Here is a 20,660-nt window from a genome sequence, read left to right on the forward strand (position 1 = left end):
GTATTTACCTAAAGCAAAATTTGCTATTTGACGTGCGCCTGGAGCACTCTGAAGGTCAAATGGCACAAAATTACAAGTTACGCGAGACTGATCGAAGGAGAGCACATACCAGCAAATATTTATGAGAATGAGTTAAGTTGTTTGATTCTGTTCAAGGAAAGAGTGGTAGGACTTGATTAGTCAATTGACATTTAGTACGTACAGGGAAAATACAATTGCAAAAGGAAAATGTAATGTAATGGCTTCATACTATGTACATTGAAGTATGATTATGAATGTACATTGAAATATGATTCCAAGAGCAACTTTTGGTTACCCGTGTTTGTAAATCACTAGAAATAATTTCATAATGGATAAAAATTCTACTTGTCTAATCTTTTGATAAAACCTTTCCCGAAAGGATTTCGTGAATTTAGCATGTCAAAATTTGGTTAATTTTCTTATTGAAAAGGGAAGGGCGTTTGCTGTAACTAAGCAACCTTTTTGATTCGTCTAAAAAGTAATTAGTATCAGCTAAAAATTCGCTCAGTGCTTGAGGAGCAAGTCTCACATTCATTTCATGTTTTTAATAATATAAGGTCATTGTATGAAAGTTGTTGGCAAAATTTAGCCTTTCCTGTTCTTCATTGATTCGTGTGAATTTCCTCATCACTATGAATGAAAGACCAGCTTTATCATGTGACATGGATCAAGAATTGAATATACTTCATTTCACACACACATGGCATTTCAAATTACATAACGGACGCACCACCATTGCGCACCACACGTGAAATAGAAAAAAAAATTAAATTACATGTCGATGAGTGACATGACAACAATAACAACATTACTATATCTTCACAAAAATCTCTTTATCACCAAATTCACAAGAGTTAACAACAGTCAGTTCAAAATCCAGTAATAATACAGTAAATATCTTTACCTTAAAATTCTCATAAACTTTGCTAATAAAAGAATTTTTTTGGTGTTTGATTTACATTGAAATTGAGCCTGTGACCACCTTATGTCAGCGCTTAATCAACGTAAAATATGCCTGGAAACTTCAGTATTCTCGTTTGTTGCTAAGTTACAGTTTTGACGCCAGAAACGACACAATTTTACTATTCGTATTCCTTCAGAGAAAATTTTGTTTTACGAAAAATAACCAATAATGAGTACAAGACAAGTATTACAAGGTGGATCTATGCCTTTTTAGTTATGACTAATGAGAAACTTGTTAAAAATTATTTCAAGTTTGTTTTGGTCTGAATGTGATTGATTAATATTGAAGGAGTAAGAAAAGCAAGTAATATGTTTTGAATCTTTTGATTTTAAATTAGTCTTTGAACAGTATCAAAAATCAAGAGCAACCTTTGTTCAGACAGTAGCTGAACTTGCTTCTCGTCCTCAAAACATCGAAACACTTCAAAATGCAGGTAAATTGTATGGTTCGTCTTTCATCCATGTCTGGTAACTTATGAAAACCAAAAGAGTCACTCAATGAGTAGTTTGTACTAAATATTACAACTGACTAAAGCCTTGTATACAATCCCCTTACTTTAACTCATTAGATGATTGAAAAACTTTGTTATGACAGTTGTAACACAATCAATTCATGTTCAATCATGATTCATTGAATATCATGTAAAAAATACCTTACTGGAGGAAGAGGAATCAGGCATTCACAACATTCCCTGGTTATCCAAACACTAAAAAATCTTTTATCATCCTTAGTTAACTATGTTATTTCAATCTTGTTTAGGTGTCATGTCATTGTTGCGTCCCTTGTTACTGGACATAGTTCCTACAATTCAACAGACTGCTGCATTGGCTTTGGGAAGATTAGCTAATTATAATGACGACTTAGCAGAAGCTGTTGTGAAGGGAGATATATTGCCTCAATTAGTTTATTCACTTGCTGAGCAAAATGTATGTTAATAATATTGAATAATTTTAGAGAGATATACAAGCTAGATTTTGGCAAATTAATTTTGCCAGATTAATTTTGAGTGTTCACTCATGAAATTCTATTTCCTTCGTTTGCCCTATGATACTGAGGCAAATGAATTTACTAGACTGGCATATCAATAAATTCATGCAGCTATATTTCTTGGATAGCAAATAATTATTTATACTGTATATAGAAATTATAAAATTAGGAAATTCAGTAGCCCAAATGACCAAAACAATATTTGAAGTCAATATAATGTATTATGGTTTTTTACACCCTAACAAAGACTTAGTTGTCATGGAGTGAAAAATTAAATTTGCATTTTGTAATTTAATTTAGAGATTTTATAAGAAGGCTGCAGCATTTGTGCTCCGAGCTGTTGCAAAGCACTCACCTGAATTAGCCCAGGTGATGTTTTATTGTTGAATATACTTTAAATTATGTTGTTGTTGACTATATTTTCAATCATGTAATTGCTGACTTTACTTTCAATTATGCTTTACTGACTATTCTCTCAATCACATATTACTGACTATACTTTCAATCATGTTTTACTGACTATTCTCTCAATCACATATTACTGACTATATATTCAATCACATGTTACTGACTATATATTCAATCACATGTTACTGACTATCTTATGCACATACCGTAAATGCTCGAATAAGCGCCCGGGGCGCTTATTTAATTTTTGGAGGCGAGGGGGCGCTAATTGGAAGGGGGCGCTTATTTCATTTTCGGTTTGACGAAAATGACACTGGTATTTTATTTCTTGTGACCTTAACTGTAACATAAGTATGAAAATTTTGAAAACGTTAACATTCTAGAAAGCAACATTAACATTTTGTGAAACTTGAAATGTTCTCCAAGCGATTTCCTGGTGCCCGTTAAAAGGGCATGTGTATTGTACAATGCGTTTAACATCGTGAAATGTTTTGTATATATAAAGAAAGCCTGCCGTTAATGTTCAGCGGTTGTCTTCAATTTAACACACAATGAAAATAGTACTGACATTGTTTATGCTATATCGCGTCTTTCGCTAACCATTTGATCCTTAATCAATCTCAATTTCTGTATCGCTGTCATCAAGCAATGTTGACACAGGGCAGCATCTTCAACATCTGATAGCGTGATATCCTGAAAAGGATCATTCTCCAGTGTTTGCTGAAGTTGCTGCTGAACTGCCTTCAGTTGTGCCAGGGGGGGGACGCTTATTGGAAGGGGGGCGCTTATTTCAAAATTTGAGTCCTAGGGGGGGCGCTAATTCGAAGCGGGGCGCTTATTGGAAGCTGGGCGCTTATTCGAGCATTTACGGTATTACTTATTAAATTTTCAATAACATATTGCTGACTATTGTCAATTGTCCATTAATAACAGGCTGTAGTAGATTGTGGTGCTTTGGATGCATTAGTAATTTGTTTGGAAGAGTTTGATCCTGGAGTAAAGGAAGCAGCAGCCTGGGCACTAGGATACATTGCAAGACATAATGCTGGTAAATGTTCAAGGCTCTTTAAAATGCATCGCTCTTTTTATCTGAACTCTCTTTTTTGTTTATTAATTTGCATTGTTGTGTTAATAGATATGATAGCAATTACTGATCATAGCTTTATTTATAAAGAACTGTCACAAGCTGTTGTTGATGCTGGTGCTGTACCATTATTGGTATTGTGCATTCAAGAACCAGAGCTTTCTTTGAAGAGAATTGCAGCTTCTGGTCTCAGTGATATCTGCAAGCATTCGCCTGAGGTTGAAACACTTTAGTTTCTCAATATTTCACACCACAAGCTACATGATGATTGACAGAATAGTCTAGAGTGTGTTTAATGAGATACGTAATGTAGATTGAGATGTCCAAGGCAGCGTCATGTACACTAAAATATTGTTGATAAGGATCATCAAGATAGTGTTCATCATGGCAGGCCAGGATTAGTGCTACACTTCCAGAGAGCAAACTTCAAAAATAAATATTTTCTGGGAACTTTTTAATGACTGAAAACAAGCCTTCACCCATCGCTAGTAATTTCCAGAAAGATGCCATGGGCGCAATGTTGTCGGCCATTTTCCAGTCCTGGATCATGGTCATTGCAATAGTGTAGATCATGGTCATCATGACGGTGTAGATCATGGTCATCAAGATGGTGTAGATCATAGTCATCATGATGGTGTAGATCAGGGGTCTCCAAACTTTACAGCCAGAGGGCCACATGAACTTTCATCCAGCATGTTGAGGGCCGACGAACCGTATACCGCTGGTCAAAGAGCGAAAATTTTAGTAAAACGAAGTACATGATAGACATACAAATAGACATGTTTCGACATCTCATGATGCCATCTTCAGTATAAGTGAAATAATAAATGATACAAGGTTTATATAAAAGTAATATGATACATAAATTACAACAATAAAAAGGAAATAAGATACATTGGCGAAACTTCGCGCCATTTATCCACCAGAATTAGGGAACATACCACAACAGACAAAAACTCTCATATCTACCGACACCTTCTTAAATCTCACTTATGTAAAACCAACTATTCACCCTCTTGCTTCAAAATCATCGACACTGCCGACACCTCATTCTCCCTTAAAATCAAAGAAGCATTCCACGTTAACAAAACTAACCCTGACGTCAATGTTCAAGTTTTTAAATTCAATACAATATTTAGTTTATAATACGCTCGGACGCTCCTCATTATATTATCTTATTTCCTTTTTATTGTTGTAATTTATGTATTATATTACTTTTATATAAACCTTGTATCATTTATTATTTCACTTATAATGAAGATGTCATCATGAGATGTCGAAACATGTCTATTTTAAAAAACTTGTCACGTATATTAAATGCGCAAAACGAAGCACATTACACAAGCTTCATTAGTTCAGAAAATATTTATTCAAAATTTAAAGGTTAAATTTCAACCAAGAGTAATATCATAGCAAAATCACAATTAGTCTGTTCAGTTTTCTCAATGTGAGTGATGAAATTGGCTTTCTTAAGTGTCTCTGCGGGCCGGATTGAGAGTCCCAACGGGCCGCATCTGGCCCGCGGGCCGTAGTTTGGCGACCCCTGGTGTAGATCATGGTCATCATGATGGTGTAGATCATGGTCATCATGATGGTGTAGATCATGGTCATCATGATGGTGTAGATCATGGTCATCATGATGGTGTAGATCATAGTCATCATGATGGTGTAGATCAAGGTCATCATGATGGTGTAGAGAATGGTCATCATGATGGTGTAGATCATGGTCATCATGATGGTTTAGATCATGGTCATCATAATGGTGTAGATCATGGTCATCATGATGGTGTAGATCATGGCCATCATGATGGTGCAGATCATGGTCATCACGATTGTGTAAATCATGTTTATCACTTTATGGTGTACGTCATGTTTATCATAGCGTAGATCATGGTCACCTTATTAGTTTTCATACAACATGGTAACAATTTGTCTTTTTCAAACCTGGTTTAGCTTGCACAGACAGTCGTAGATGCTGGAGCGATTGCGCATCTTGCGCAAATGATCCTCAATCCTGATTCTAAATTAAAGGTAGGAAATAATTGTAAAATATTGCGCAAATTTATACTGTAATTTTATCAAGAAGAATAACTTATGTCTTTATTTTTGTAGCATAGTTTTAATTGTTCACTAATTTTATAGCGTCAAATATTCTCAGCACTTAGCCAGATTGCTAAGCATTCTGTGGATTTAGCGGAAATGGTTGTGGAAGCTGAAATCTTCCCGGCAATTCTTACATGTCTTAAAGGTATGTATGGCATAGCATGTACTTCATGTCTACGAAGATTTTGTGTTTTCAAGTGGTTTTACATTTCTTTAGAACAAGATGAATATGTAAGAAAAAATGTTGCAACGTTAATTCGTGAAATTGCAAAACATACTCCCGAGGTTTGTTTCATTTGGACTTCCATCAATATTTTAACATTAAGGCTCAATTGAATAGTTAAAATAACACAGTTTTAAAGTTTGTGCAAGTTGATTGGCCTCGAGGAAAATTATTGTTGATGATTGTAGTAAAAAGGTCGAAAGTAGATTGCAAAGGACTCTGAAGGAGGTGCATATCTACAGCCATCACCAATAGTTCTTCTCAAAACTTCACCAACCTTGAAGATCAACTTGATTTCAGTTTCTTTTTATAGCTTTCGCAGTTAATTGTGAATTCTGGAGGTGTAGCCGCTGTTATTGATTATATTGGAGATTCTCATAGTAATGTTCGCCTTCCTGGAATCATGATGCTGGGATACGTTGCTGCCCATTCTGAAAATTTGGCTATGGCAGTTATTGTATCTAAGGTATCCACTTCATTAGCTTTTAGACGTGTTATCACTATTCGTAGCATTCGTCCTTAAATACGTTATATCATATTCCAGGGAGTTGTCCAATTGGCTATTGCTCTAAGTGAGGAAAAGGAAGACCACATATTGGCCGCGACAGCTTGGGCACTTGGCCAGATTGGACGCCACACACCAGAACACGCAAAAGCTGTTGCCGTAGCAAATGTTCTACCGAGATTACTGCAACTTTACCTAAAAACTGGTAGTTCTGAAGACTTACAAGCTAAGGTACGTACGTTATGCTTTCGAAAAGTGAATTTCACGACACATTTACTGGAGAAAGACTTGTTTAACAGGCTAAGCGATCATTGAAGAACACTTTACAAAAGTGCACTCATCTTCCAGCGTTGGAGCCTTTGTTACACGATGCTCCGCCTAACATACTGAAACACGTCGTAGGTCAGTTTGCTAAAGTGCTGCCACACGACAGTAAAGCGAGGAGAGTTTTTGTTACAACTGGAGGATTGAAAAAAGTCCAAGAGATAAAAGCAGATCCAGCGTCAGCACTTCATGAACATATCTCTACCATAAACAGTTGTTATCCCGAAGAAATTGTCAGGTAAGTGCTTTATGTCTAGTATGTCTTCATCTTTATCTTGCGCTTCCTGGGAGAGAAATCAAGAACCTTGGAGTTGCACGAGGCAAAGAATTATACACGCAGTGGTGCTGGCAAGATTTTTTTTGAATGAGCAAAAACAAAAAAAATTGATTTACAAATGAAGAGTATGATCTTGAAGGAGGGAATTGCTTTCACCACCCCTTTTATGACAGCGAGAGAAAGAAATGCAAAGTGTGAACAGTTTTTTTTTTGCTTGTTTTAGATATTATTCTCCTGGTTATTCAGATCAATTACTGGAAAGAGTTGAACAATACCAACCAGTAATTTAACTTGTTTTCATTGTGAAGTTTTTAAAACGCGACAGGATGTGGTATAAAATTTGTACATAACATAATAATAGTAACTATTTACTGCCAGTTCTCATCGACAGCATTAAATTGACACAGTAGAACTGCTGGAATAAATAGAGAATTACGTGTTTAATTCAATTACAAAAAATTTCGGCTATCACTGACATTAAACATTCAGAAACCACACAATTCAGAAAACGTACGACTATTATCTAAGTGCAAATGAGGTTATGGTTTCAGGTTTGTATACGTAGGGCTTGCACTGAGGTATGAATTTATATAAATATGTTTTAACTACGCAGTGCTCTCACAAGTAAATTATTTACAAGTATGTAGTCAATCAGACGATGATTACAGATACATAATTTAATAATCGCTCCCCAAGACTTGGTCATATTCTAACAACAAAAACTCGACAACCTGGTTTTGATAGACAGTGTTTACGGCGATATTAGCAAATTGTTCCTCTTTTGGGGAGAGCAAAGTCGGACCAAAGACGATGGCAATGTTGTGAGCATGCATTCGATTTTTACTGTTATTTTCCATTACTCTACGAAAAAATAAGTGTTAAAGAGCAGCTCTCCTTTACTCGACAAAACAAATAAAGATTGTCAGAACAACATAATGGCTTACCTTTTTAAATGCTTCATTAAATATCTCAATGTTTCATTGTTTGGAGACGGAAGGTATTCAACTTGAGCACGAAGGGCATCGCTTTTCTGTTGTTTTGTACGTAATCCTGTGTTACACGAAGTAATACAAAGTATAATGAGAATTCGTGATGTACCTTTTCAGTTAGCGTTACGTCAGAACTTAAAAACTAGCAGGCTCATTTACCATTCAATTGATTGGGTTGGGTTCAGGACACTTCAGTTTACTCATACAAAATGCAATAAACGCTAACACAATAAAATTTCACAACTTCAAAAACACATATTGAAAAATAGTATAAAAACAGTAATGAAAGCTAATATTAAAAAATAAAACATTACTGATTTTGAATTAGTTTATCCGTTATAGCTTTTAAAACCTATACGTTGTTTGTCCGGAGAACTCCAAATAAACTCACTGATTGCGTTGATGAAATTATCGTAAACGTTGAAGGGAATGAGAGGTTCTGGTAATTCACGAAAGTAAAGTTTTAATGTTCCAGTCAATACATGAATATCGTCGTAAGGCGGCTGACCAAATACTACATCCTCCTCTGTAAGGAAAAAGGAAACATTGTTTTTAATTTAGGCTAAGATATTGTACAGTAACTTATCATTTCAAAGGCAATTACATATTTTATACTTTCGCCATTTGCAATTGAGTTACTACCATGTGCGTTTTCATTGAAACATTAAAATTGAAATAAATTATTAAACGAGAAGTAAGTTGTTACTTTGCCACGTCAACTCAGTTTGTACTTTATTTTCTTATCCCTGGTTTGTCACGTGTGAAAGCAACTGTTGTATTCGTGCTTCACTCGTCGTTGGCAATATATAGTATTGACATGCTGAATTTGTTTCTTAAGTTTTTTTTATGAAATATTTACATAGAGATAATATATAAAGAAGCACTGTACATAAAAAAAACTTAAACCTAATCTTAACAAATTCAGAATGTCAATACTATCTTTAATTTGTAAATAACCTAACACGCCTAATCACAACATAATTGTAAATAACTTCCGCTTCCATCTCTTTTCTCTATACACTTGTCATGTATCTTATTTCTTTATATATTATTTCTATGTAAATACTTCATTTATTAAGCCGTGCTGAAGATGGCATAAGTTTGCCGAAACATGTTTGCAATAAAAAATTTAAAAAAAGTTGTCGTTTACGTTAAATGTATCATTACTTAACTCTATAAAAAAATCTGTAAAAAGCTAATAACAATTTCGGTTCTCAAGGTTCACCTATCTGTAAGCATATAAGTTTACAATAGCTCGAGGCCCTGGGACATTTAGCTAGGACAATGATGCACCCCCCTGGAAAATCTGCACCCCTCTTCGTAGTTTAGCATTTATCCGCCCATGGTGCTGACCAATAAATAATCAATGCCTCATATTTGTACGAATTGTAACACTAAATTACAGTAGCCTATCTCAGCATAAGTCAACAAATGAATCTTTTTAATAAAAAGCAAATCTAATGACAAGAAGTAATAGGCTTTTACCGCCCAGAAGTATTACCGACCTCTCAAACTTAATAAGGAAGTGACATGAAATCTAAGAAAAGCGTTAACAATATTACCTTGATCAACAGTCAATCTGAGTTTTTGAATGAGTGACGCGTTACCAGATATTCTGTACATACCATCGAAGTCGAGACCTTGGTAAATAAAAAAATCATATCGTTAAAGATGGAAAGCTGCAGCAATTATTTTGGTTACATTGTTGTCATGCGATTTTAAATCGATATAGTTACTAATCATCTCTAACATTTGTCATTGTGTTTTAACGAGGTTGGCTTAAGCTTTATTTATTGAGATGAATATAATGTATACACGAAAATACATCATTATTACATACACGGAGCTTTAGATACAGAAATCTACTAGCCAAGGCTTTTTCCAGAAAATTGAAATGTTCAAGTTATAATTTCACGTTACAAGTCATGACATATATATTACATCATCAATATTATATAACATTTAAACAACGTTTTATTTTCAAAGGCGTTATGAACTTTCTTGATATGGTTGCAGAAATGACAGTCGCTATAAATCTTCGATGCCCCTATACATGCTACAGCTATGCCGTAGGTTAAATTGCTCTCTATAATTCTAGTACTAGTTGTTCAATTGCACAATTACAGGTTCTTTGTTTCTATAACTCTACATTCTATAATTCTATAATTGTAGATTTTATAATTATACAGTTCTAGATTCTATAATTTTGTAATTGTAGATTCTATAATTCTATAGCTCTACCACAATATAGAAACAAACAGAAATCCCACCCTATAGAAAATGCATATCTTATTACGCATGTCAGTACAGTGGCAGCCAGTAAATTGCATTTTCTGACCAATAGGAGCGCTTAGGTGGTGCCTAGCCGCAGCCAGTAGTATAATGATATATACTACTGTTTGTTTCTATACTGTGGCTCTACCTTCTATAATTCTGTAATTGTAGATTCTATAATTCTATCAAGCCCACAGGGATTGGAGACGAGTCAAATCTCTTTTTTAAACTGCGTATGGACGAGAGATTCTTGTCACTATAGCAGTTTACTGGAATGGCACCGTGTTGCGACTGTATTCCAGGGCCATCATCAGAGAATATATATAATATATAATTCTATAATTCTATAATTCTATAGTTCTAGATTCTATAATTCTATAATTGCATAATTGTAGATTCTATAATTCTATATTTCTACATTCTATAATTCTGTAATTGTAGATTCTATAATTCTATAGTTCTAGATTCTATAATTCTATAATTGTAGATTCTATCATTCTACAGTTCTAGATTCTATAATTCTATAATTGTAGATTCTATCATTCTACAGTTCTAGATTCTATACTTCTACATTCTATAATTCTATAGCTAGTTAGCTACATAGGCGCTGCATGAACTCTGTAGTTCAACGTTCTATGCAAGTTTATGGTTTTGCGATTGCACGTTTTGTAGATTTAAATGCGAGAAATAGCTAAAGGTACGTACGTTTACACACAACGATTTGTCGGGCCGACACTAACGCCATATTACGTGACTCTTGCTATACATGTACATGGAAAATTTGTCGTGTTAGACAAGAAAATAAACAGCTGTGAGAGAAAAAATTGCTTAAAGAACGGGCAAATCAATGTCAAGTTTCCGTGTTTCTTTTTCGGAAAATAATCTTGACTATTGTCTTTTTCTCTGCAGACTTGGTTTTATTTGTTTTGGCTTTCTTGTCTCGATACTTTCTTTTTCCGGGTTTACAGAAGACATTTCAATAGTTACTTTCGATAATAATAATTTGCTGGTTTCAGAAGTTATAGCAACATAAAAAAATTGGGAACAAATCTGTCGTTTGTTACATATTTTCATTCGATTTTTTGAGTCGGACGACTTTCCAAATATGGTAGGAACAAGTAATATGGCGTCAGTGTTGGACTGAGAAATCGTTGCGTGTGTACGCACTTTAAGGAAAGAATCATATACCTTTATTTTCAATTGCTTGGATACAGCCAATAACCACTTTAGGAATTTTACTTTGTTCCAAAGCGCACAGTTTTGAAATATGACAGCCGAATGTAACGTCTAAATGAGACACACACAGATACACGTTTTTACAAATTTATTTTGCAATAGAACAATTTCAACAATTAAGTTCTATACCTTTAAGAATTCCTTTCTTTTGAAGCTCTTCAAAAGTTGGTCTTTTTGTCATGAGTTTCTTTAGTTTATCACGAATCTTCTTGTCGCTTTCACCACGCACTGTGATTAAATCAAAATAATACGATTGTGACATGTGAAGGTGGACATTTGACATATAATAAAGTATGCTTTCGCAACCGTACATTTTAGACTTTTCTTCGATCCTCTCCTTGTAATGCCACCAGTAGCTGGTAAAGAGTTTCGATGTGTTGCAGGGGTGACATCACCATACAGTCTTGCTTGTAAACCTTTCTCTACAAAACATACAGCAAAATCGATACGGTACTTTTACTTTCATATCATGAGCATTAGTGTACATTGTATAATGAGTATTTGCCCTAGTTAGTATGGAAAATCAACTAAATGTCGGCATTCAATCGAAATTTGAGATGAGTTTACTTACTCTAAAAGCAGCTTAATTAATGAGATTTTGTTAACCAAAAATTAATTTGTGAAGGAACTTATGAACAAAAGTCCAAAACTTACATGATAATTTTCGTATTGATAGTTAAGTAACATCAACCAAATTTGCTCTGTTCAAAATGAGCGTTTGGCGTACGATTAGAAACGATTAGTAAATAGAAAATATCTTACCAACTGGTTCACTTTCCTCCTAAATTGAAAAATTAATGATACATTTAGAACAGCGTGGATGGCCTTTCGTAGTTTTTATGCGAGTAAATTAAATTTTCATTACCACCTAAACTTATGTTGAGTTGAAACATTTTGTTAGTAAAGCTGAGAGATTTTCGCATTTAGTGAAACTACAACATTTGTTGGAATTTGTATGAATCGTCAAGTTGCATTAAAAAAGCAATAACACTATTGCGACTAACCAGAAATTTAACAACGTCAGAAATCAAGGAATACCACGCATTAAATTCCTTGATATCATCAACTTGCAGAAGAAAACACAATTTCGTCGCTGTAGTAATCTGAAAATAGAAAAAATAATTGTACAAGCAAAAAAAACGAACTGTTTAAATTAGAAATATGAGTGCCGTTATCCTCTGAAAATAACTAGTTAAATGCAGGACACATAAAAGCACCGGACTGTGCCTTTAGATGTTCCATATCTGAAATGGTAGTATCCCCTCCCCCCCCCACGCCAGGTTAAATTCCAAGAAATTTCTAGAAATATCGCTCCTGTCATCTAGGAAATGAAAAGCTATTCCGCTTTTCGAGATTATTTTTTTCTGGTAGTTTTTACTTTTTTATAAAGTCAACGATGCTAAAATACTGCATTTGAACACATTCTTGAGAAATTTGGATAAAATGATAGTTTTCTGGAGATTTTAAAATTTTCTAGAATTATATCCCGAATAGCAACACAAGTAAAAAGAAAATCCACAAACCTGAAAAATGTTTTTCCTTTTGCCTTCATCTGGTACTCTCTGTACAACAGCACCTCTAAGATCACAACCACTGTCAGGCATACCTTTTGCTAGACCTTGTTTCTTATCATACAAAAAAAAATAGATACAACCTGAGTCTGCCATTAAAAGTTTCCCAAAACTAAGAAATCGCATTCATCGTGAAGAATATTTAAAAAAGGTAACCAGAAATAAAACAAAATGTAAATAAAGAAGGATTTTTACTATTCGGAACAAAGGTAGACCTGGTAGCAAAAGCTGATGAAGACAACAACTACTTTAAACGCACCATTATACGTATAAAGTAAAACTAGCAAACAATTAGCTATACGTAAATAAAAATTTCCAGACAACATAGGAATCAAAACTCACCGATTGAGCTACATTCTCATTTTTATATAAGGTTATATTGGTTGAGGAGAGCTTCACATAGCAAGGTTTCCAGTTTTTACTAACAAAAACAAAAAATTCATATATCTATGAATAGCCGCATTTCATTACAGGATTAATTATGTTGTAATATTGAAAATCATCGATTTATCTAACTATGCAATGAGATGGTCAAGACCGTATGAAAATCATTAATTTATTTAACCATGCAAGGAGATACAGGAGATGCGGTAGAGCGTTCGCAAGGTCCAAGGTTCGATGCCAGTCTTCGCCAACTCAGCGTTGAGTAGCGCAAATCGGGTAATCTGATCAGCGCGGTAAAGTAGCAGGGAGCTGATAGTAGGTGTGGCACTCCACCTCAGCATAAATCTCCCTTGTTTAGCGCTAAAGAAAAGGGAATAGACTCCCTCGTTGTTCGGCCGTTACAGACTTCAGGCGACACTGCAAATTTACTTTACTTACTTAAGACGGTGTGCAAATCATTAATTTATCTAATTATGCAAGGAGATGGTTAAGACTGTATGAAAATCATTAGTTTTATTTGATTACGAAAAGAGATGGTTAAGACCGTATAAAAGTCATTAGTTTTATTTGACCACGCAAGGAGATGGTTATAAGACCGTATGAAAGTCATTAGTTTTATTTGACCATGCAAGGAGATGGTTATAAGACCGTATAAAAGTCATTAGTTTTATTTGACCACGCAAGGAGATGGTTATAAGACGGTATGAAAGTCATTAGTTTTATTTGACCACGCAAGGAGATGGTTACAAGACCGTATGAAAGTCATTAGTTTTATTTGACCATGCAAGGAAATGGTTATAAGACCGTATGAAAGTCATTAGTTTTATTTGACCACGCAAGGAGATGGTTAAGACCGTATGAAAATCATTAGTTTATCAAACTATGATAGAGATGGTAAGGACAGTATAAAACATAAGTTAGGATGGACGACTTTAAAAAGAAACAAGACTCAAAAAGCAGTTGAACGAAAAAAATTCGTGTAGCACTAATGTATAACGCAACAGAAAATGAACCAACTCACTTTACTTTTCTTCCACCGACCTCGCAGAGCTTCTTACGGTAAACATTTCCTTCTTTTTTGATGGACTAAAATTATCAAATCCAGTAGTTTAGTAATAGATCATAGCTATACCAAAAGACTTTTTGTCTAAGATATTATACTATAGCAATAAAACAATGTAGTCAAAGTGCGATACATTTCACTACATTGTGAAAAGTCTACTTTTATATGTGAAAAAAATATATTGTTCGACTTCTACTTATAGAAAATAAGTAGCTACACGTACATAATCCAAGGTCGTAATTATTGTTGATGGATGAAAGTCGTCTGAAAGAATCAACGAACTTCTTGTTTGATCCGACGACGTACGTTTATGACCCTAAAATGACAACATATGTTAAACAATAAAAACTATATCTTGAGAAACATAATTACAGTTACAGTATTTACTTATGCATTATACATAAACTTACTTAAAGTATAAATTATAAAAATAGAAAAGCCAAAATCTTTATACCCGAGTGAAGCTACTCATGTCTACAGAAGAATCATTGACATTTTTTAAACCCCCAACCAAGGATGTGGATCTCGAATGACGATGATGTGCATTAGGTGATTTATCTCGTAACTGACTGATGTCAATTGTAGATCCATCGGAGCGCATCCGATCTCTTTGATCAAATTTACTATTTTCAGACTATAGAACAAAGAATACGAAATTTTCTTGATCATCCAAAATTCATTAAATCAATATAAGTGTTCAAAGATAAAGAAATGTATGAAAAGTAATAAACTTGGCTGGTATATTTGTAGTCGATCAAAGTCTTGGCTTTTCCATTTAACATTAGTCATTACAACACTATATTTACTTTATAATAATATTTTTTGTTATAAGTTCTTAATACTTATTTTTCTTTTCCTTTTTTGTAAATATTTTATAATTTTGTAACTAGATCATATTCCTATTCATTGTAATTAATTTATTCATATCATATTACGTATCATATTACTTAACACTAACCATTCTGCACTGAAGATGGCATTCTGATAATGCCGAAACATGTTTGCTTTCAAAAAAATCGTCGTTTTTCTGAAGTGTTTTTTAAAATTGCTGCTAATTAGAAATTATGTTAACATTAGTCGTTAACACACGTATAAGCGACATGACGCTTATAGCAGCGCTAACACTGTCATCAACCCGTGCTAAACCTATTTCATACATACGCTGTTTTTTATACAGAAATTAGAAAAATTAGAGTTTCCATGAGAGCGCATCTCTAATTTTAGTAATGGCTGACAACGCTTTTGTTACTGCTGTATGTTTTCTTAAGTGCCTCTATCACTGGGTCAGGGAAAAAACGCCTTCAGACAGTTAATTTGATTTTATGAACATTTGCAGTATATCTAATTCAATGCAGCTAAGGTAATGGTGAGTTCGAACATAAGAGTCTAAATAACTTAACAACGCAGTGTAGTACATACATATAGCACTGGATTTATATCATATCCTATATAACATAGCAAGACAGTCGCGGAAATATTGACAGGGTTAGAAATCACAATGCTAAACCTGACCACAAGGAAAACTCGAAGTTTTGTATTGTTACATACATGCAAACGTTCTTACAAAGATAACAATGGAACCATGAACAACACTGCGGAATATATTCAATCTTCAATGTTAATGGTGAATTTTACGAAAGAAAGTGGACGCTAGTTTTAGAATGGTGTTAAAAATATTTTGTTTGCATATCTTTGCATGTTTCGCAGTCTTCATTTTTGGGACATCTCATAGAGTAAAGACGGTAATCCAATTTAGCTCAATAAATAAAATATACACGCTTTCATAATTGGATTGCAAAGTGAAACATTAACATTACAGCTCGTGTTTGTTATCAATATCATCAAAAGTGAATGAAAAAGGCAAAACCACAATGCTTTTATACAAACTGCACTAAAACATTTATGAATTTAACGTACATAACTCGTAGGTACTTACGCTCTTGAAAAAGGTTGAAACTTGTTCATTAGACGGTAGTTCCCAAACCGTATCACCCTTTGTGTTATAATAATACGTTCGGCCTTGGACATCTTTGGATGCCTGCCACTGTTGAATGATGAAAAGATAAACATTTTAATGAAAGACGAAAAAAAATGGAATACATACAAGAAGAAATCAGAGAATATGAATAAGAATAAGAAGCAAATACAGTTCAAAGGGAAAGTAACATAAGGTAAAGGACACAGATTAATAGTTAAAGAGAGAAAGAGAATATGAGTGAGTTGGAGAGTTATAAAGTGAGTACAACTTTTATTAATACAGACTTTTACAAATTATTCATTTCAAATATAAATGATACATTAGCTTACCTTTTCATTATTAGACTCGTTGACATAAAAAATATTGTAGTCATTTGATGTTTGTCTTTCCATCCTCCAGCCTCTAGGTAAGCTGTTTGAATTTTGTGTTGCCTATAACAACAAAAGGTTAATTTTTCTCAGAACAGCACACTTAATTGCATGATTTGATATAACTTAACTTGTCACAAAAAAATATCAAAAAGAAGAAAACAATATTCAGACTAAAGTAAGTTACGCATACATTTCATTATTGTCTTATACCTAAATTTACATGGACCATTCATACTTCAAGGTTTAAGTGAACAGCATACAAAATATGAATCAAATAGCTGGAGTCTGTCAGATGACATTAAATGTTTAAAAAAAATTAATTTTTAGAAATTTATACTACTAAACAAAAGTAGCAATTAAGTAAACTGACAATAAATTCATAAAACAGATTTAAACCAATTAACATTCAAGCAAATGCATTTGTATGACACAGCACATTGAAAGGACAAACTCAGTTATTCAAATAAAATACAATAGATATAATTACATATATATATATAGAGGAAATTAAATGTGCATACATTATTTGGTAGTTCTACACTTGTACCATCACTTGGATGTTGCCAAAATGTTTTATTGGTTTTGTTATTAATGTAATATGTTCTTCCCGATTTATTGTCAATTTCTGATGACCAACCAGATGGCAATGCAACGGATTGAGGTCTTGATGATTCAAGTGCTTGCTTTTGATCATCTGCTGCACCAGCTGAAAGATGGCGGATCCTTCTTGACTGAGAAAATATGTGAGAAAACATCATGGAGAAGAGAATATATAGCGCATTATAGTTTTTACTTCAACTAAGCAAAGAGTTACAATGACAGAATGATATACTAGTACATGCTGTTTCCTATATATGGCATTTTGCTATAAGTTGCAGAAACCAAAACTGTTCAGTATACAAAAAAGCACATGGCATACAAGAACATGCATTAATTCTGACAATTCTGACAACTAATAATAAGATATTATCCTCCTGTTTAAATTAAATTACTTCTTAATTATGAAGGGATTTCTAAAATACCAGGGAAGATATGATCAAAAATCATACAACAGGAAAGTGAATATATCCAGAACTCACACAAATTGGGATTTTGAGAAACAAAATGATATTCTTAAAAATGTTTATTTCTTTCAGCACAAACCAGCACAATTTTCAAATACCACACAACTGAAAGTTTTCAATATTGAGTAACTCTGAAAATGATTAATTTATATAACAATATATAATGAAACAGCATTATCTGTTAAAATTCATCAGTTCCTTCTGCTTCTGCATTGAGTGGAGAATAATACAGCTTGAGCTACTTAAATATAACCACGTTGAAAAACAAAACATTCAAAATTTATTTCACAAATTTCTCAAATAACCTATGATGAAAACAAATAAAAATAAACTTTATATTTTTATCGCTAACACCCACATAATATTTAAAACAAAGAGTATATGGGAAGGAACCAATTCCAAACCATATAAAGAAAATTTTCTTTTCGTACGTAGTATATACTTAAGGAAATATGCAAAACAATGTGAGGGTTGATTCCATTTTCTGGTTGTGAGAACATGTTATTTTATCATTTGTGTACATAATTCTCACCATATTTTAATGTAGAAAATATTTTATGAGTTTGATATTCTAAAAAGTGTCGTATTTTACGCTACCAAAATCAAAACTTTATTAATTAGTTCACAATTGCGATGCAAATTTCCCATCGCCCACAGTGAATTCACATCACATCGTTTTGAGGTTGGAATTGAATAACACACCACACAAAATAAGCTCCAAATAACCATAACGAAGCAGCGAATTTGTAAATAGAAAAATGAAACATATGAAAACAAATCGACTACAAAAATTTTTCTGACCTAATTGTCTGTCTAAAATAATTAGGCCTTGTAAACAATGGCTAAATTATGAATTACGGAATCGTGATTTATGTTACTACAGCGGAATGATTTCGTTTCCTTATAGCGAAAGCAAACAAACAGAGATTTTATCCAAGCAAACTAGTAATAAACATACCTCTGGCACATTTAAAGACACGTTAGCGTATATCCTCTCAGGTTGATCGTTTACATTAACTATCTTTCTTGAATGACCACCACTAAACGACGTATTATTTTCGTTGTTGTTATTCGAAATTTCTTTGCAATTGTCATGAAACGAATAATCTGACGAAGGCGATGGCAAACTGTGATTATGAAGTTTGTTCGCAGAGTTGTGATCACCAAACTCAATTTGTGACTCCGTCATATAGTTGGCAGGAACATATATATCTTGTTCACCTTTCTTTACATGCCACCAATCGTCATTGGATTTTTCAACTAGAACAAAACAGTCTCCAGCTTCAAAAGAAATATATTGTCCAGGTTGAAATTCGTAAGAGTACGAGTACAATGCTCGTACAAGAAATGTTTGAGGAGCATTGCCCATATAAGATGATGATCGCGAAACCAATGCGTCTCCGTTCTTTTGAGTTGGAAGCATAACTCACACTTCTATTCCACAAAAATATCTTTCGATAAATACTAATAAATACTTTCCTCAATCTCGCATATCACCATGCAATAAAACTACATCAGATGAAAATAGCCTTGCTTCGATAATCAATTTCTCGTACATACTCTAAGCTGAGCAAAACTCTTAACTAGTTACCAGGCTCCTTCACGCCTTTACTGCATTCTTCATTGTCACCATATGATAAACAGATGACAACGCGTATGACTATCAAAAACTTTTGAATTTCTGGTTTTCTCTGCTTTTTCCATTGTCTGCCGGTTGATTATATACTAATACTATATATTCTAATATTATTTATTTAAAAATATGGAATGATTCCATTGGTAATTGAATGATTCTGTAAGGATTAACATTTTCTTTTCGTTCTCACGCTTGTATCGAAAACAAACTGAATTGAAAATCCTATGACTAGTTACTTTTGAATGCATATCAGTATTAAGAGAAAATATAAATCATACCACGCTTTCGATGAGGTGACACCGTCACACCGAACTTCTGCAAAGCATCACCGGTTTGGCCATATATTTATAAAGTTACAAACGTTCACAAGAGGAAGAAGATACCTTAGATACGCCCGTATCATCTGCAAACTAGCTTTTTTTCAAGTAGTTTAAAAAATTTTAAATGATCATCTCTTTGAAAGTTAACTTGTCACCAACTGAATTACGATGGCATGTAATTTCTTATGTCAACAGATGCATTCCGGTGTTTGGCTGTTTGTTTTACTAACTATATTTGCTTTATTTCATTTGCAATTTTGCACCTTTCAGAACAGTCCAGTTACATCTTCAAAACAATGCAATTGTATCTTTCTGACGGATTTTTTCAGTCACAAATTTTTTTTCTACTTGTAAAGATCTGATTAAGGTTTTCGTACAACTTTCTTCATTACCTAAACCATGTGATCGCAACTATTCTTGATATTTCACAGAATATCTTGTAGTCCCTGTCAAGCTTTTTCATTGTCCTAGTCAAGCTTTTTCATTATCCTTGTCAAGCTTATTTATTATTTTTTCCATTCTGTTTGAACTGTTTGAAGGTTTATAAACGTCAACGCTGATATTCGCTTTGCATTTTCCCCAAATCTTTTTGGACATCTATGCACTCTTCCAATAATATTTTCAAGTTTTTTTGGAAAAAAATTTGTTACTCTCTTTGACAATTAAACTTCGTGAAGCAAAAGTACAAATGCTTCATGGCATATGTTAAACGTTTTATTGCGCAGTTGTACTATGTTCTCATCAACCACGTTTACATGACGAACGAAATTCTTTGTATAAGTTAGCATGATTTCAAGTGCAATTTAGGAAAAACATATGCACGATTGAGATGCAATTTGAAGTCTTTGAAAAACTTACGAGCGCTTGATTTTCCCAAA

At 33.6% G+C, this 20,660-nt stretch overlaps 2 protein-coding genes across 3 annotated transcripts; one reads left to right on the plus strand and one right to left on the minus strand.

Moving 5' to 3' along the window:
* The first annotated feature begins 1,080 nt into the window (after positions 1-1,080).
* On the plus strand, positions 1,081-7,323 carry LOC124440014 (sperm-associated antigen 6). The gene is made up of 13 exons (XM_046990337.1): positions 1,081-1,178; positions 1,323-1,418; positions 1,745-1,911; positions 2,273-2,341; positions 3,314-3,428; positions 3,555-3,682; positions 5,418-5,495; positions 5,607-5,712; positions 5,785-5,852; positions 6,104-6,256; positions 6,335-6,526; positions 6,595-6,857; positions 7,120-7,323. The coding sequence occupies exons 1-13, from the start codon at positions 1,154-1,156 to the stop codon at positions 7,184-7,186; spliced, it is 1,527 nt and encodes a 508-aa protein (XP_046846293.1). The 5' UTR covers positions 1,081-1,153; the 3' UTR covers positions 7,187-7,323.
* LOC124440012 (rho GTPase-activating protein 15-like) lies at positions 7,318-19,387 on the minus strand. Of its 2 annotated transcripts, XM_046990335.1 has the most exons (18): positions 18,785-19,387; positions 17,284-17,493; positions 16,721-16,822; positions 16,350-16,457; positions 14,868-15,047; positions 14,637-14,729; positions 14,372-14,436; positions 13,309-13,387; positions 12,919-13,020; positions 12,400-12,498; positions 12,158-12,176; positions 11,707-11,817; positions 11,525-11,623; positions 11,348-11,446; positions 9,448-9,525; positions 8,277-8,411; positions 7,841-7,946; positions 7,318-7,757 (listed from the first exon to the last, which is right to left on the minus strand). In XM_046990335.1, the coding sequence occupies exons 1-18, from the start codon at positions 19,247-19,249 to the stop codon at positions 7,574-7,576; spliced, it is 2,334 nt and encodes a 777-aa protein (XP_046846291.1). In that variant the 5' UTR covers positions 19,250-19,387; the 3' UTR covers positions 7,318-7,573. The 2 variants fall into 2 exon arrangements, with proteins under 2 accessions (XP_046846291.1, XP_046846292.1); XM_046990336.1 differs by lacking the exon at positions 14,868-15,047.
* Positions 19,388-20,660: the final 1,273 nt, after the last annotated feature.

This window comes from Xenia sp. Carnegie-2017, unplaced genomic scaffold, assembly GCF_021976095.1.
Source record: "Xenia sp. Carnegie-2017 unplaced genomic scaffold, XeniaSp_v1 HiC_scaffold_2, whole genome shotgun sequence".
In the NCBI taxonomy this organism is placed as follows: domain Eukaryota; kingdom Metazoa; phylum Cnidaria; class Anthozoa; order Malacalcyonacea; family Xeniidae; genus Xenia; species Xenia sp. Carnegie-2017.

Coding starts and splice junctions, on each gene's coding strand:
- LOC124440014 (XM_046990337.1), top strand. CDS start 1,154: ATGAGTACAAGACAAGTATTACAAG. Junction 3,429..3,554: donor CATTGCAAGACATAATGCTG/GTAAATGTTCAA, acceptor TTATTTATAAAG/AACTGTCACAAGCTGTTGTT. Junction 5,713..5,784: donor AATTCTTACATGTCTTAAAG/GTATGTATGGCA, acceptor ACATTTCTTTAG/AACAAGATGAATATGTAAGA.
- LOC124440012 (XM_046990335.1), bottom strand. CDS start 19,249: ATGCTTCCAACTCAAAAGAACGGAGACGCATTGGTTTCGCGATCATCA. Junction 11,447..11,524: donor AAAGAAAGGAATTCTTAAAG/GTATAGAACTTA, acceptor TGTCTCATTTAG/ACGTTACATTCGGCTGTCAT. Junction 7,947..8,276: donor TAATTTCATCAACGCAATCA/GTGAGTTTATTT, acceptor CGTGTAACACAG/GATTACGTACAAAACAACAG.